Source organism: Apostichopus japonicus, chromosome 17 (assembly GCF_037975245.1).
Source record: "Apostichopus japonicus isolate 1M-3 chromosome 17, ASM3797524v1, whole genome shotgun sequence".
Taxonomy (NCBI): domain Eukaryota; kingdom Metazoa; phylum Echinodermata; class Holothuroidea; order Aspidochirotida; family Stichopodidae; genus Apostichopus; species Apostichopus japonicus.
In genome coordinates, this window is record NC_092577.1 from 34,070,125 (window position 1) to 34,087,960 (window position 17,836).

General features: G+C 38.3%; 1 protein-coding gene across 2 annotated transcripts in view; it reads right to left on the reverse strand.

Moving 5' to 3' along the window:
• Positions 1-16,871, reverse strand: part of LOC139984205 (solute carrier organic anion transporter family member 4A1-like) — a 25,239-nt gene extending 8,368 nt beyond the window's left edge. The window contains exons 1-10 of one of the 2 annotated variants that reach the window (XM_071998000.1): positions 16,740-16,871; positions 10,634-11,070; positions 8,138-8,446; positions 7,308-7,509; positions 6,705-6,798; positions 6,336-6,457; positions 5,381-5,635; positions 4,419-4,614; positions 1,162-1,330; positions 432-613 (exon numbers count right to left, since the gene is read on the reverse strand). In XM_071998000.1, the coding sequence (XP_071854101.1) occupies positions 432-613; positions 1,162-1,330; positions 4,419-4,614; positions 5,381-5,635; positions 6,336-6,457; positions 6,705-6,798; positions 7,308-7,509; positions 8,138-8,446; positions 10,634-10,948 (1,844 nt within the window). In that variant the 5' untranslated portion in view covers positions 10,949-11,070; positions 16,740-16,871. Of the gene's footprint in view, positions 1-431; positions 614-1,161; positions 1,331-4,418; positions 4,615-5,380; positions 5,636-6,335; positions 6,458-6,704; positions 6,799-7,307; positions 7,510-8,137; positions 8,447-10,633; positions 11,071-16,699 lie in introns of both variants that reach the window. The other variant, XM_071997999.1, reaches the window with a different exon arrangement.
• Between the last annotated feature and the right edge of the window lie 965 nt (positions 16,872-17,836).

Sequence of the window (17,836 nt, forward strand, 5' to 3'; positions counted from 1 at the left end):
CAGTCCTTACTGTAATCCTAATAGCACATGCTACCGAATTATAGCACGATCCAGTTTTTACTGTGGTACAAAACTGTAAGACTTACAGTAGTAACTGTGTTCACTATATGTATCGGGTGGTTTTACACATTATGAGCATTTCATCTGAGGCTATAACTTCCTATGTTTTCCCATTGAGGTCTGTGTTTACAACTGAGGAACTGGCGTTATGGTTTTTGTGTATTAGACCAAATGACCAGGCCAGATTAATTGATGAACTTCAGATGTTTCAAGGGCCAAATCATGGAAATTAAAAGTAGGTGAAAATACAGCATGGACCGACGGCCGTGCTTTTTGTAATGGTCTCTAGCATTAAAATTAATGTTATGTCTAAAGTCATCCATTCTACATTGTAAAGTTATCGTAAAATACCGATATATATATATACTTACGCGTAAAGCATTGTCACACTGGGCACGATAATGAGGAGTGACGTAAATAACACAATGATAACGCATAAGAGGAATGGAGCAGCGATATTACACAATGGATAAGTGCATCTGCCTTGGAAGGCCGTCCCGCCAATCAAGGTGGAGTCTTCCAATGGGGGTATACAGGAACAATTGGAGTAAACCTATAAACAGAAAAAAAAGCAAAATTATACATGTTCGAACAGTATCCAGTTTAAGAGGACTAGTATGTTTTGAAGATAAGGGGATGGGTTGGATGGAGTGGGATTGGGTGGGGTTGGGTGGGGTGGGGTCGGGTGGGATGGGATGTTGGGCGACGGGGACGAGGACGGTGTGGATTACGGTGGCTTGATTTGCAGTGTTACCTATATGTGCATTATAGTGCCCATTTTATTCCCAGTAGCTAGATAAAACCAGTGCAAAGGGACCCCGACAACACCAAAGTTCAGGGCAAGACGTTTTCTAAAATACTTTCGGGTTGTGTTTCTAAAACTTGCAATACTACATTGCTGTCTTCCTTTCAGAATTTGAGATTTTTATTTAAAACAAAAGCAATGGAGACTCCCTGGTAGACCGTTATGACAAGATATGTGTGGCTGTTCTGAAGACGTGTATAGTGATGTTCTTTTCGCACCAACGACCCCTTTTTCTTAAATGTTATGATTTCAGGGAATTCCCGGCCAAGCCTGGTGGAAGGCATTGTAATAGTTACCTTATTAAATATATCGTCATCGTTCAAAAGTTGACAGCCCGCGTGGCAAGCGGAGTAATATATGACTTCATTACTTTCACCACAGACCGGGTCATATTCATCCCCACAAGAACAATGGACGTTACAACTTGCTGTTAAGTTGATATCATCTCGAGAGATCGTCTCATTGCTAAAATGAGAAACAAAATGGGAAAATGTAAAAAAATCATCAGATTAACACAATTGATGAATCTGAAGATTAATTGGTTACCAGTCATGTGTAGTCGTTATCTCTCTTTTTTCCGTCTTTTACCTCCCTCCCTTCAAACCCCCTCCCCAAACCCCGGCATCTAATGATCAGTGCGTCTCGAAGCTGACCATGAGAGGCTAGTATGGTCAATATGCAGGTGCGTATCCAGGGGGGGGGCGTTGGGGGCGCGCGCCCCCCGGGTAAGAAAAAGAGGAGAGAAAAAAAAGAGAAGAAAAAAGGAAAAAAGAGGGGAAAAAAGAGGAGGAGGAGAGGAAGGAAGGGAAAAGAAAAAGAAGAAAGAGAGAAAAAGGAGAAAAGGAGGGAGTAAAAGAAAAACGCGAAGACACCGGGGAGAGAAAGAGGAACAGTGACATCATTACAGCGCTGAAGGGTAGCCAGTGACGGATCAATGATTTCGTAAAAGTGTAACTCACCCTACCCCTTACACCGACAACTCCATTTTTTGACGTTTCCATTTTCCTCTCTCACTAATGATCTATATATGTACTATATATGGTCTATCATAACGCGTGTGTAGAATTGTGCTATGAAACCAACTGTGGCTGGTCTCGAACTCGACCGTGTCGTCGGGGAACATGACGCATTTTGGGATGGGGGCGACCGCCAGCCCCCCCCCCCATTCAGCATTTTTTTAAATGATATCGCTAAGTAATTTCAAAATAGAAAGTGCTTAGAGGCAACTTACAAGGCCTGGGAAGTGTCATTTCCAGCGATCTGGGAGACATTTTAAGCCAAAATTTGCTTGTACGCTTCGCGCTAACAAATGGTCCTGGGTAGTGCCATTTCCAGCGATCTGGGAGGCATTTTCGGCCAAAATTTTCTTGTACGCTTCGCGCCAACCTATGGTGGCGCTACGCTTAGATAATTTGCCTACAGGCTTCGCCCCTCCCTTGGCAAATTCCTCGCTACGCGCCTGTTCAAATTTGTAACGCAAATAGCAGATATCACATCATATCAGTGAGCATGAAAATGGCGTTCCAGGATGAAAAGCCTCAAAACTGTCCGACTTGCCTGAAAAAATAACCAAAAATTTTCGCGCGCGGAGCGCGCGTTCAACGTTTTCATGTCAGTATCATATAAGCAAGCATCCAACATTACATCGCATGCCATCATGTACCGTACGGTCCATTCAAATTGCGCAGTATTTCGCGGGATGCTAATGTAAACAACGACATGTCTCATGTAGATGTATAAAAAGCATGGAGGTCCAATTATGTCAAAACTCTCTTTTACATTAGTAATGGCGAATTAGGGGCTGCACCCCCGCCGCGCAGTGGCGGAGCGTCCATACGGTCGGGGGTGGATGCCCCCCCCCCCCCTGACGGACTCAAATGGACTGCTGGCGCCTTTTTCAGCTCTTTACCACTTTTTACTTATTCTAGATTATTGACTTTTTTATTGCGCTATCATCTACTTATTGACATTTGTCACATTTTGTTGGTGTAATTTGGCGATGACACCTTATTCTTCGTTTATCTGCAAATTAGCCAGGCCCGGAAAGGGTCATTTCCGGCGATCTAGGGAGTATCTTTATTCAAAAATTTTCTGTACGCTACGCGCCAACCAGTGGTGGCGCTCCGCTTAGATAGTGTCGAAAGCGCTCCTACAGACCATTCTCGCCACTCCTGACCAATACCCCTAGCTCCGCCACTGCCGCCGCGCCTCCTACGCCTATGTGTGTAGTGTTCGCTTTCGGAAATATCTGCTATTTTTTCATTTCCTTCAACCAAGTTTTATAATAGCCGTTATAAGAGGTTTTAATGTTTGTACACCAATAAATTAACTGTGTCTGAATTTTCGAAAATTTCTGACCAACATTCTGCATCACACCTTCCTCTACTCGTGCAATTTTGACCGGTCTGTTAGGGGTTCAAGGAAGTTTTTCTATATTGGTTGTCCATAGATGAAATTTTGTACAACATTATGGGTATGTTTTGAAGTGAGTTTATTCACGAGAAATGTGAATTTTCAAATTCGGAACAAATATGGGGCTTAAAACCTTGAAAAGTGGGGCTGACGGGTATTGTGGGCCGCGACGTAGAATCACCTACAAAAGCAAAGACCCACAGGAGATGCCATCAGGTCGAACATGATGTGTGCCGGGTTGACAAACTTCAAAAAGGTTATGGATGGGGAAAAAAACTATTAGGAAATACCTGGTTCTCAGGCAAAAAGTGTACATCTGGTTGGTCATTTCAAGCCCGAGAAGTGCCGTTTCCGGTGATCTGGGGGGGGGGGGGGGGTTTCAAAACAAGAAATTTTCTTGTACGCTGCGCGCCAACCGATGGTGGCGCTCCGCTTAGATAGTAATTCGCGCCCCCCGGGTTTGAAAATCCTGGATACGCGCCTGATATGATTGTCACATACAGCTCATGTGTTTATAGCGCTGTGTTTTATCTTGTTGTGCGGCTCACCAGAAGGGGAAGTGATGGAGAAGGACGTTACCCCTTTTCATTAATAAACGAGTGTCCTTGTTGTGTTAACAAGGAGTACAATTTCTCCTCATTTTTTATAAGATAGTTTTACAAACACGTAAAAAGCATTTTGTAAATGAAACAACATTTTTTTTTCTTGGGGGGGGGGTAAAAATTGATTCACTAATTGTGATGAAATGTAAAGTAAAAAAGACATGAATCATTTATTTTTGTCGTGAGATTTTTTTCCTTTTTAAACTATGGTGTTTCTCCCTTATCAAATTCACATGTCCCACTACCTCTTGAAGTGTGCGCCCCCACACGCTCCCGCCACCCCCACCAAGTCCCGATGCTATCAGCTCTTTCACCCCTCAGTTGTATAAAGATATACAAATGACGAGCGACTTGCATATAAAATCATATCAAACACGGCCTTTGTACAAACTAAGTGAATATCATACATTTGTATAGGACATCAAGATTGCTGATGAATCTGTGTTAAAGTCAAGCTTTTTTACCCAACGCCATAACCCATAATACATTTCCCTTCGTTTGGAGACTGTGATACTGTGATGACTTTAACAATAACTTACACTGCTGCATAGTCTCTCGTCACGCCAACCATGGGAAGATTTGGACACGTCAACATCAGCATCAACATGCAAATCCAAGAGAAACCAAGGGAGAAAAGCACCATCCGTATTTGACCTCTAAATAACCAATTATACTTCTTAATTAACCATCCCCCTAATAGACAACCGAGAAGGCTGGTAGGAAAAACTGCCAAACCTGTGATAAGGAAGTAAAAACAATAATTATAGTATAATAGCTAGGATTCAGGTTAGTATGGATAGTTGGGTAGGAGAAATGGCGGGACTAGGGCACACGGCTCAGTGACTCAACAGTTGGCGGTTGAACCCTGACAGAGGAGGTGTAATAAGCGCTTCGGAGGAAATTAGCACCTTTCACGACCAAGACGAAATCACCGCGTTCTCCAGGTTAGACTGTCCCAAACAGCGACAAGGTGATACCGTCCCGGGCTTGCAATTCGTTAGATCCATCTGTCCCTGAGTGGGGGCGTCCAATGGAGTATACCTTTTTACAGACCTCTGACACAATTGATCTCATTTTGCTTCCCATGATGCACAGAACGACTTTTATACTGCCTATTTCCACCCGGCTCCACCAACCCCTCCCCCTCCCCCTCCCCCGCACCACCAACCACCTCCCCCCGCACCGCCAACCCCCTCCCCCGAAACCAACCCCTCCCCCTCCCCCGCACCACCAACCACCTCCCCCTGCACCACCCACCATCTCCCCCCGCACCCCCAATCCCCTCCCCCGCACCACCAACCACCCACCACCTCCCCCGCACCACCAACCACCCACCACCTCCCCCCGCACCACCAACCATCAGCTGTTACACCTGTCCTACATTATTCATAAATGTTGTGAGCTATCACAAGCAAATTCATCAATTGTAATCAATTCTTGTATTGTCTTTTAGTCGTATATTACTTCCAAAAATTGAAACAAAAACCCCGATGATTCTCACCAACAATGAGAGCCGCGTTCTTCGCTGTGATACTAAACATACTCTCGATGTATTTCGGCCCAAACACTGCTACGCTGGCCACAATCATATTTTCGGAAGACACAGCAAAATTAACGCACATCAACGGAACGTTTTTAACCAAATTCCAAACAGCTCTTGGAAAATCCTTTATGGAGCCTTCGAATCCAGCTTTCATTGAGAAATCTGATCCTGCCTGAGCGGTATTGACTCGGTCAAGTTCCGCTTCCTTCCAACCTGAGAACATAGAGATAACATAGGACATTAAGAAAGTAATACACATGTTAAAATGGTGGCTTTGGGGTAGAGTTTTGGTCGGCTGGATATGTTTTAGTCCACGAATAAAAGGAAAAAAAAGAAGGAAGAAGTTAATATGTGTTCTAAAAACGTTTATACAGCTATGAAATATTCAAGAACATGTTTTGTTGAGTTATTAGACAATTCTAAAACAATGGATTAACTGTTAATACTATGACCTGCATTGAGGAGATGACGTCATCATTAATTGAGCCTTGAAGGAGCATTCCATCGATTTTGCATATTTTAATGATTCATATCTTGCAAACCAAAATATTTACAAGAACATAACTTACACTCTTTTCTTGGCTTTTGTTTTCTATAACATACCAAGACTAAAATTCTGTCAAATTTCATCCTTGAATACAAATGGCATAAGTATATCGTTTTACCTTGGAGTGAATAAGTCTGACGTCTCATTGGGTGAATCGATTATTACAATATATAAAAACAAATCCAGAGTAATTGTCCAGCAATGTAAAAACATCATAAGTCAAATGTTATACTCAGTGACGGATCAAAACTGAGGCCGGGTAGACATGTACTAGATAAATATTGCATTTACGACCCGAAAACGACCGGAAATCCTTCGTATAGATAATGTATAATCACCCGGATCCGCCCCCTGATGAATGCTTACCTGGGAGATTCCTTGGGAACGCAAAGAGCGGAATTGATACTAGAAGTGATAAAGATCCCGATATAATGAAACCGATCCACCAGGCCCCGACCCATAACGGACTGGTTACGGTGATATCCACGCTGGAAAATAACAAGTGACATGTTTTACACTGACTTTATCTGTCTTAATGTAATATGGGCGAATATAATCAATACTTAAACTATGTATTCCATAAATATAGAAATGGCAAATAGCAGAGGAAATGTGGAACAGATGAATATTAAACAAGATATGATATCTGGGAACAACAGAATGAATTTAATACTTTAAATTGTGAAATAATACCGTAATAATAACATGACGAAAAAGATGGCAACTTATCCATACCTGTCATTTGTTATGTCAGTGAAGATACTGAGAAAGAGGGCGCCAAGTATATAACCAAGAGCTGGTGCAAATGTAGACACAGCCATGAATATTCCTAAAATAGAAGGATAAATGAATCAATGAATGTTTCGTAATCGCAACAAACAATAATTGATTTTTGTGTGTGTATGTAAAACTAAGAGACGAAGTACAGTCGCAGTATGTATCGTATGTTTAGATCCTCCTGCAAGCAGGAACTCGCGGAGAAGCCTCATTGGCTTATCAAAGCCGCACGCTGACCGAATTCAGTCTCTTACATTCATATTTAACGTCCGTGATTATGAATTGTCAATTATCAACAACTCTGTAACTGGACGACATACATTAATCTTGGAGTGACTCGAACCGGGAACGTTATGATGATATAACAGTTACTGCACTTTCTGACATATATATTTATTACAACCTACGCACAGTTTAGCATATAGCATATAAGCATATCAGGGAGCTGTATTTTAGCTCACCTTGAAAACACTCTAGTAAACAAAATGGAGACCATGAACGAAAGTATTGACCAGATCCACTCATTAAGTCCACTTGGGTCACGATGGATGACGTACTTACCTATGTACATAGATGCTTCCCCAGCCTTGACGTTGTTATATATGTACGTTTGTCCGTGTGTATATATCGAACAAGATCCAAACCCATGTAGTACTTGAGCTACAATGAAGAATCCATAGTATCGACTCAGATTTTCGTCGTCCGTACATATATTTTCATCCTGGGCTGTTGTATTTAGGGGGCAAGTGTCCTCAAAAGTGGTCTAAGTGAAATATGTAGGAAGAAAGGAAGGCGGATAAGATTTAAAAACATGTCCACCAAAATAGTCAAAAGCATCCGGTAATATAAAAACAAAGAGGCTTTTTTTGCGCAACCGTCTAGCCTACTAGTTATGGAGCATGAATTATCCATCGAGACCCTAAATTTGGCAAGACCGTCGACAAACTCGGGCTCGTTCGTTATTGCCACCGAACCATGTTGCCTATTGAGAGCAAAACCTTATCAGGAATGGTCACATGACCCACAACAGCCAATAAGGATAAACGTTACACACATTGACTGGCACGGCAATGAGTTCAGTAAGATAATCAACAACCACCAAACTCTACTGCATATCATGCAAAAAAAAGTAATAGGTGTTTAACTATCCTCGACAAGACATTTAAAAAAAAGACATCATCTGAAACGCCAAATCAAAACGTCCTATGATTGGTTGTATAGTGTTCTACCATCACTGTCCTTAAAAGAGCGTCTACACACGAACTTAATGAAGTAATTTGTTTCCAATTATTATCTGAAATGGTAATTTTTTTATGCAGGGTTAGGGGGAGACTTGAGGTGGTGAGATGTCAGGGTGAATAATTCTCTGAATTATATGCTGAAATACTTACCCCATACATATACGGACCCGTTAGGAAATGAGGCAACGTGAACATCCAGGAGCCTATCCCGAAAATAATAGCTCCAACACCGAGCCACATCGGTTTGTGACCTTTCTCTCCAAAGTAAGTCACAAAGACTACAATGGCCATCACAGTAAAATCGTAAGCACTAGATATGGCTCCACTTTTCGTGCTGGACAAGTTAAAGCGTCTTTCCAATGTCGACGTGACGACATAGACGAAGCCATTGCAAGTCATACTTTGAGCAAGTACAAAAATGCAGAGAAACAATAGAAATCCACGTGGCCCATATAAATGCTGTTAAAGGAGAGAAAAAATCGTTATTATTATTATGATTATCAATTTAGCAACAACAAAATCAAATTTAGAGAGAAATAAAATGTTAAGTGATATGGTTTAACCAGTGTTCGGATGGTGGATAAAGGTACTGGCATATGAAAAAGCAATGGAACTTAACCACTTGGGAGGTCGTGGCGTTGAGTCCTGCCGGCTAAAATAAAGGTCCATTTTCATTTAGAAGAAATCCACCGTATGTCTCAAAATCTTTCTCTCGTTGCTTGTGTCCTTTGTCTTGTCTATTGTCTCATAGGTTTGTTGCATATGTCTTCTATATTGTGTTGTGACGTTAATGTCTATCATGCCCTGTCTCTTGTGCCATTTTGTTTCTATTCTGTCTCAAATGTGTTGTTTATTGTGATTTGTTTCTCTGCCTAATAATTTCATTTATCTTTTGTTGTGACTTTTGTCTATCATGTCTTTATCTCTTGTCCCTTGTATGTTCTTGCTGTCGTATGATATGTCTTGTCTCTTATGGTATGTATTTTAGATCCTCCTGCAAGCAGGAACTCGCGAAGAAGCCTCATTGGCTTATCAAAGCCGCAAGCTGACCGAAGTCAGTCTCTTAGATTCATATTTAACGTCCATGATTATGAATTGTTAATTGTCAACAACTCTGTAAACTGGACGACATACATTAATCTTGGAGTGACTTGAACTCGGGATCTTATGATTGAAAGGCACCGGCGTTAACCACTGAGCTAACACTCCACTAATATATGGATACATTAGCTCTACACAATCGCTCTATTTTCTCCTTTGTTTTAGGTATGGATACTGTGTGACGTAACACTGGCTGCACCTCGGTACCTTCTTGTACCTCATTCTATATAACTTATAGAAGTTTGTCACATCCTGGCATAAAGTCATTTCTACCACAATGACTGCAAAGTCCGGTTGTATTGTCAATATGTAAATACGGCGAGCAAACACACGTCTCAAAATAATGATGACATGGGTTGAGGAGCATATCATCAATCAAAGACGGTGTCCTTGTAGACAACATTCAAGTAGTATTTATTCGTGGAGAGGTCATATTGAATGATTCTACCTTTGGGCAGAATATTAATTTTGATATCTCGAAGAACATTAAAATCACTGCTCAGTGCAGATTATATTTGAATTTAAAAAAAAAATCCAGTTTTTGGACAATATAACCCTTTTATACAGCCAAGATTTGTCAGTTAAAGTGACTGGACTACATAGTCTAATGGAAAAACGCAAGACTTTTATAGCCCCAATTGGCATGTTAATCATGCGTTACAACTTTATCAAACAAGCGTGGTGTTGAAAGTCCTCCAATGATATACTCTATAGTTGTATATGAAGTCGAATGAACCATTATAGTTTATGACATCAACACAAACATACTCTAAATATGTAAATGTGATGTGTTATCTTTTGTTTTCTACTCCACCATAATATCATACTATATTAATATTATAATTGTACATGTACAGACTGTGTCGGTTATGGCGGAAGTATTATTTCTCGGAAGAGGTGATCCGGTATATCGGTATATGCACCGGTAGTTACCGAACTGAATACCGAAATTACTGTGCATTACAACAAGAAAACAGTAAATATGTAATGCCCACGAGCGAATCTATCACGCTGAACTTTTTCATTATACACCTGAAGAACTATGTTTGCAGGAAATATAAGTGCCGAGGAGCACCCCCGGACATCCCTTCCCAGGAAATCCACTACCTAGACACTTCACAAACACTGGTGTTGTTCAAATCCATGTCACCTAACTTTCTCAGTCTGACAATAACTCTGAACAATAGAATTCTCCTGAGGACATGATGATTGTTTTCAAATGACGTTTGAGGACTTGGAATTCCTTCTTCAAGTCCTCAGTCAGAATACCAAACAATTGGTCACACACACAACACACACGCCTCCCCGTATTTTTCCTGGATCGATACTATTGTGTTCTCAGTTTTTTGTTTTACTTCATTCTGTGTACCATGCTTCAATTTATAGTATTTGCTTTCATTATTACACTAATTCCAATAAATCCTCACCAATTGGGCCTAAATTCCATATGTGGTGACCTCATGATACCCACGATTATTGTTCTATGTAATTATGAATGATATTTATTTATAATGATATTTTTAGTATTTTCCAAGAAATCCTCACCTGTATTGCTCTCGGTCTAAAACTCATCCATCCGCAGGTGCCTATTTCTTCATCTTTACCGACCAGCTCTGTCTGAGATGTTCCACTGATAGTAGAGAGTCGCGCGTCATGAGGTAACCCATTCTTCTCAGGTGACCTCATGGTAACAGTGCCCTCATCACCTTCGACCTCGTGCGCAACAAGATCTCCATTCGATTTGTTTGAATATCCAACACCGCCATTTGAATGATATGTCACATTTCCGTTCCCATTAGCGTTGGACGGCTTCTCCGTTTCCACGTAGGAAGGATTATCCAAGCCGGAATCTAAACTCATCTTCTTCTTTCTTTTCTATATTCTTGTCAGACCAAAAACAAACAAATATGTGCAAATATTTTCCTTTGCGACAGCTGGTGTTTTCACAACCCCAAAAATTAGCCCGGCCTTATTCCAAGATTCTGTATGACGGGAGTATATTAGAGAGGAAGAAAAAAGAAAACATGTTGTTAAGTTATAGTAAGTGATACTAAGTCACATAAAAATCACTGAAAATATCACGTTTCTCCTAAATTTGAACTAACCAAATCGTTAAAACCGAGATCTGTTCTGAGCCTGTCACGGCGCTGACAAGCGCCCTCACTTTGTATGTACCTACATGACTAAACCCCCTGGTGTGTTTTCCGCCCAAAACTAACACCGTGAACAACCGAAAAGTCCTTCCTAATACTGCAAGCACTCCACGCGCACTACAATACTGCGTATTTGCAGGCAAATGCAGTTCTAGAATTGTTTATTTCGTCGCAGTATACTTTTTATATTACATAATATTAACATAATGTGTATGCTTCAGGCTGGCCGCGATAGGAGAGTATGACTTTATAAGAAATGCGGAACTAATGATAACACAAACTAAAAATGAAGAATCGAAAGAAAAAAAAAAAACTCGTATATATACTTGGAACCAAGCTCCTTTAACATTGTAAATATTTAATATTCTGGGCCTTCGCCATGAAATAATCATCAAACATTCAAAATGATTTATCTTTGAAATATTAATACTTTTGTCTCAAGCATAACCCTTCACTCCGAAAAGATTTATGAATAAACATAAGATGTATGCATAATGTATATGAATTATTGCGTAAATTCTGCCACGTTATTTCAACAAATTGCTGTACTCAGAACCTAACTACTTGAACTTTCAATTACTATACAAACTAAAGACTGCAGGCGGGAACCAGGGGATTTCCCCAACGGTTTTTTTCAAGTTTTCCTTTTGGTTGTATTAATTTTTTTCAGTACTTTTAGGAGGAATTCACAGCCTGCGTAATCACTACACCACATCGAAATCATTAAAATTATAACTCGATCAGATCTTTCAAGTATCACAATAATTTCTAGGAAAGTGTGAACTCAACAACGAACATTGTTTGCAAATAGCTTTAAATTATACTATAAAGATAAATATAATCATCATATACAATATTTACACCGGATACATTCGATTTCAGAAGACCCTATTAAATACAGTCTGATGTATGTTACATATACAAGCAAGCCTACAGAGCCACTCAAAGTCTTATGAGAGATGTAGATGTTGTAAAGATCCGTCGTATACGAATGCTTAAATTTATTCAAAAGAGTTTTGCTTTTAACTATAAATCTATCTTTAATCTAGTTAACAAAATTAATCTATCGTATAGCAAATGATTGTTCTATGGTATTGCTATAGTATATATAGCAAAATGAAACATAACATTGTAGTCCAATTGAATCACAAATAATAAACGCATAGTGCCTTACTCTAACGTGGCGGAGGAGCAGAGAACACAGGGGCGAAGTGTCCCCACTTGTTTGGAAAAAAGGCTACTTTTCGTAAAGTACAAGAACACCCTTTTCTTGAAAAAAATAATCTTTTCCAAATTTATATAATAACAATTTCCCTATTATTGATATAATTGTGATTTATGGTTTAACATTTAAAAGTGCCATTTCGTTGAGCAATCGTTTTATCGTAATATAAAGAATTTTTGTTGGTATATTTGTGTGTGTGTCTGTTTTATTGTTAATATGAAAATGTGCCTCTTTTTTTTATTTTAAAGCTGCTCTTTTGCTGAAAATTATATTACTATTTTGTTTTATTTTTGTAATTATAGATTGCCTATATGTCATACTTACTGCCGTAGATCAGTTTAAGTTGTGTTAAGTAGAAGCTATAGCTCAACTATATGATTTAGAAAAAATCTTTTGAATATTAAGGACGGTATGAATATCATTTCATTTCCCGCTATGCACGGGCTGAATAGACCAATTAACCGAATATACGAAAATAAAACTATCACCCAAAAAATCAAACTTATCGACAGACAGGCAACGGTGACTCTTTTCTGGTGTTTTTTTCCTCTCAGTTTCATTGCTCTCTTGTGTGTTAATATACATATATAATTGATTTATTTATGTTTTTATATAAACACTCATATCCCTGTTTTTTATTTTTTTTGCAATTATAGTATTATTTATGACGAGCAAACAAAAATACGATGATTAGTTGTTCTTTGGAGTTAAATACGACCCATCAAATTTATTCAAGTTTTAGGAGTATAATGTGAATTATTTTAAAACAATGGTTCTCAGTTGATTTTGAGCAAATGGTATAAGACTGAATCTCTCGATAGTTGATAAAAGGAACCAGGTTTCGAAGTAGTCTGTGAATAACCATATTGTTGGATTATATATAAGCACTATCCCAGACAGTCATATTTTTCATGTTCCAGCAATGAAACACCACATATATTTACGTGAAAATGTTAAAGTCTCATCGAAATGAATATGTAAATATGTTAAAATTATTTAAATCAGCATTTTTTCGCATAATAATACATTTTTCGTATAATATTGATTAAGAAAAATAGCAGAAACATCGGACTTCATTACCACTTTAAAGTTTAAAACATTTGATAATTTAATGACGAATTTCTCACTTGCCACGTTCTTTGCGATTCAACATTTATTTTTTTGCAAACTATACTTTAGCTCGACGTTGTATTAGAAATTTCAAATTGTTACATCTTGTAGAAAATTCCACTGGGATATTTGTTTAAAAAAAATTAATTATACTAGGAAATATGTATAACATTTATAGTCTTGATGTTTGGTTTCGATGCCAGTAATCCAAATTTCAGATGAAAGTTATTAACTGATGGGGAAGTAAACTGAAATATTATCCCAATTGAAATATGATGTAAAATAACAAAATATCGTATCCTTTTGATATATTTACATGTAAAGCTCTATGCATATATTTCCAATTTAACTTTGTTGGGAACTCATGTACGGCAATGAGAGGGATTCGTGGGTATTATGGAAAGAACTTCGACACGTTTCAATCATATAGGCTCGCAGAGACAATCTAGTATTACACTATGTTTCACTATTTTTTGAAAACGTTTCTACAAGTTAATTTCTTAAACTTAGAAAAAAAAACAGGTATATTACATTATATTCTTTTCTGTTCGTTTCTGCACATTGCTACGCATATAATTGGACGTAATAGCGACGTCATAATTTTAAATGGAATCATATTATGACCGTTGTTCTTTTCTGAAAATTATCTTTGAATTGGAGATTTTTTTTTTTATATTGGATGAATACTTCGTGGGTAGTATCTCAGCTTATGTCGTACCTTTATAGACTAACCAATCTGTTTTTCCTTACATTAATTAAGTCGGTTTCCTCAATTTGTTAAAACAAAATGTATATTTATTTTCTCATCCTTCTCGTTTCTTTCAAGTTCACTTAGTGTACAAACTGTGACACTTTTAAATTATCAATATCTCCGAAACATAATGTAGTAACACCATGTAAATATCATCAGGATGTTTATTGTTTTATGTTCTTCGTTCATTAATTCAATTTAGTAAAAAATTTCCCTTTGGATGTTTCATTCAGTATCATGAAGTAATAGCCTTACAAATGTTTTATGCATTTAGGAAATATTCCTGGCCATATGCATGTTGTTTAAATATTTTATTTTTTGTTTGTAAATGTTTGCAAACATCATAATCTATGTTTGAGCAGCTTTCTATTTTTTTTTTCGTGACGTTTGTCTTTACTTTAAACCTGCCCTGTACTAAAGCAAAGAATTTTGATGAAAATGTCAATATATATTTTTACAAAATGATTAATCTATAGTCGAATGAGGCTATATTTTATTCTCATTCTTATTGTGTGGTATATGTGTTTCTCTACGGGGTATCATACAGACAATTAACGGAGATGTAAATAAACATGTCAGGAAAGGATCAAGCTATTTTTCATTAGGTATGCTCTAGGTCTGCGTATATTGTAAAAAGATAATAAAGATGTCAAAAGTCTTTGTTTTTTATATATTCCAAACCTTCAAGTACCTAGATGGCCTCAAGTATAAATGTTTCATATGGCTGACTCGATTAAAAGGTGTCCCAACGCATAATTGCAGCGACTCATTACACGTACTCATATTCTAGAATAAGTAACGCATACTCACAAACTCACCCTCGATGGATGTGTACTTATACTCGGGGCAGTTTGAATATCAGTATAGGGATAAATGCAAAGTATGTACTCGAACCCGTACTCGTGTCTAGAACCTGGTACTCAGACGCTTACTCACATCAAGGGTACATCTATTTGTACTCGTAAGTACTCATGCTGTTGTACTTTCATTACAAGTCTTTCTCTAAGAGAAGTGTGACCGAGCGACGGGAGTATCAAGTTGAATAACATTCCACCTCCCCTCCTCCGCCACCCCTCCTCCGCCTCCCCTCCTCCCCTCCTCCGCCTCATCACGGGTACAAAACATTCTTGTTGTCTGTTATGCCCGATTCATTCTATAAATGTTTCGAGTACATTTCAGAATGTACAGCCATCCTTCTCTCGACCCAATCTTCTTGTATTCTTGTATTCTAGTATTCTTGTATTTTTGTATTCTTGTATTCTTGTATTCTTGTATCCTTGTATTCTTGTATTCTTGTATTCTTGTATTCTTGTATCCTTGTATTATTGTATTATTGTATCCTTGTATTTTTGTATTCTTGTATCCTTGTATTCTTGTATTATTGTATTCTTGTATCCTTGTATGGTTGTATTCTTGTATCCTTGTATCCTCGTATCCTTATATCCTTATATTCTTGTATTCTTGTATTCTTGTATCCTTGTATTATTGTATTATTGTATCCTACTCTTATTTATGGCAGTGATCTACGACGGCCATTTATATGTTATCGTCTATCCTACAGTATGCTGTATGTAATTGTATATAGGCCTTTGTAACGCAACAGGGAGTCGAGATCCACAGGTATGCTGTTGAAAAATACACTTTTGATCAGCAGAACGATCCAGAAAGAATTTAAAAAAAAAACAGCCGAAACATTAAATGGAATGTCATTAATAATACTGTAGTCAATGAAATTCAGAAATGTTTACAAAAAGATATGCAAAATACATATGCAAATAACAAAATTGGCCGATTTGAATAAGTCGGATTAGTGAAGGTGGGTCGCGCTTTAAAAGTATACTTTGCTTCAAGCATGTGTCACCGACGAATGCATTTTCGAAACCCATAGTATGGTAAAAACACAAAGAAGGTATTCTGGACACATTGTCACATTAATCTCATAATCTCACATGTACCTATTTTCTTAATGTGAACGAATGCTAGAATATCAAGAGATCAAATGATGAGAGAAATTTGTAATATTCGAGGTATTAACACACGATTTTGATACAAAATTGAGGAGTTTATATCATACACCTTCTTATAGACTGTTACACACATTCAGGAAGAATCTAGTGTGTTCTCCGGCATACATAGGCTATGTCTTATGTCTTTAGTTTTCATCCGTGCTCCAATTCAAAATGAATTATTGCTTTGTCATTGTCCTAATTGGACCTTCCAGAAATAGATTAGCTACAAAGATGAGATAGATACCAATCGTATACTCAGTTTTAATATAGGTATTGGTTTATACCAGTTTATGTATGATATATACATACACTATAACTATAGCTACTAATGAACAAGATTTGTAATTATTAAACCAAGCTTACCTGAAGTTTGTCAATGCCAATATCACTATTTCGCTCTCACCTTTGTTGTTCCAAATGACACCGTAAGAAGACAAAAACATGTGACAGTCAGTATACGTGTTGTTCTTATCCGTTCTACGTAGTGTTACTATGTACCAGTCCGTACTCTAGATCATAAAACCAGTGTGTGTAATCGGTCTACAGAAACACAGCTATTAGGGCGATGAGGGTAAACAACGGAGGACCAAAGTCCAGAGATTCCCAATTCACGTAACTTAATTAATCATTAAGAAGATTGTGGTTTCGCCGTGTAAGTTATATGTTTGAGGATCTCCTTGTCAACGTCTATGTGACTATGGGTGCTGGTCTGTTACAGTCCAGGTGGATATTTTAAACTTTCGAAATTATACAATGATGACAAAAAGGTGTGTCACAATGCTGAAGAGTAACGAGATTTCATTAACACCCCCTAAATGAGACCACAATGTGTTTGATACATTATAATATATATATATATATATATATTCCCTATTCCCTATTTCCATTTCCCCTATTTCCCCTATATTCCCTACTGATCCTATCCCTTATACTATATACCAGTACCCCTACGCATTTCCCGTTACACCACCTCTCTGTATACCCCCATACATTACTAGTAATTCGACTATATTCCAACGTTTCTTTCATAGGCTGCCTCCAACCTGTGTACATACCCATGCATCCACATATCCCCTACATGTACATCCCCTATCCTATTACATATCCCGTCCTTGCATCTCCCTATCCTACACTACATCTCCTCCTAATCCCTGCGTTTCCCTCGTATGCAATGTTTAATTCTTCATTGCTTATATTTTGAGACAAGTCCCAAAGTTAGAGTACCTTTAACTTATGAGTCAGTGGCGTCGAGAGCCCAGGTTGGGTCCTGGGAACAATAATTACGTCACCTAGCCACATTTTTGTGCACTTCATATAACCCCACCCTCGCCACATATTTTCCGCGGCCCCCAAGTTGACTCCGGGTCCGCTCCAGAGTTGACTCCGGGCCCAGAGCTGTGCCCACTGCTCCCCTGACACATCCGCCCCCTTCCCGCACCCTCAGGTTAGGACTGCTTCTGACTTTCGAAGTTTGAAGTTTGTTTGGACGCTGAAATTTGT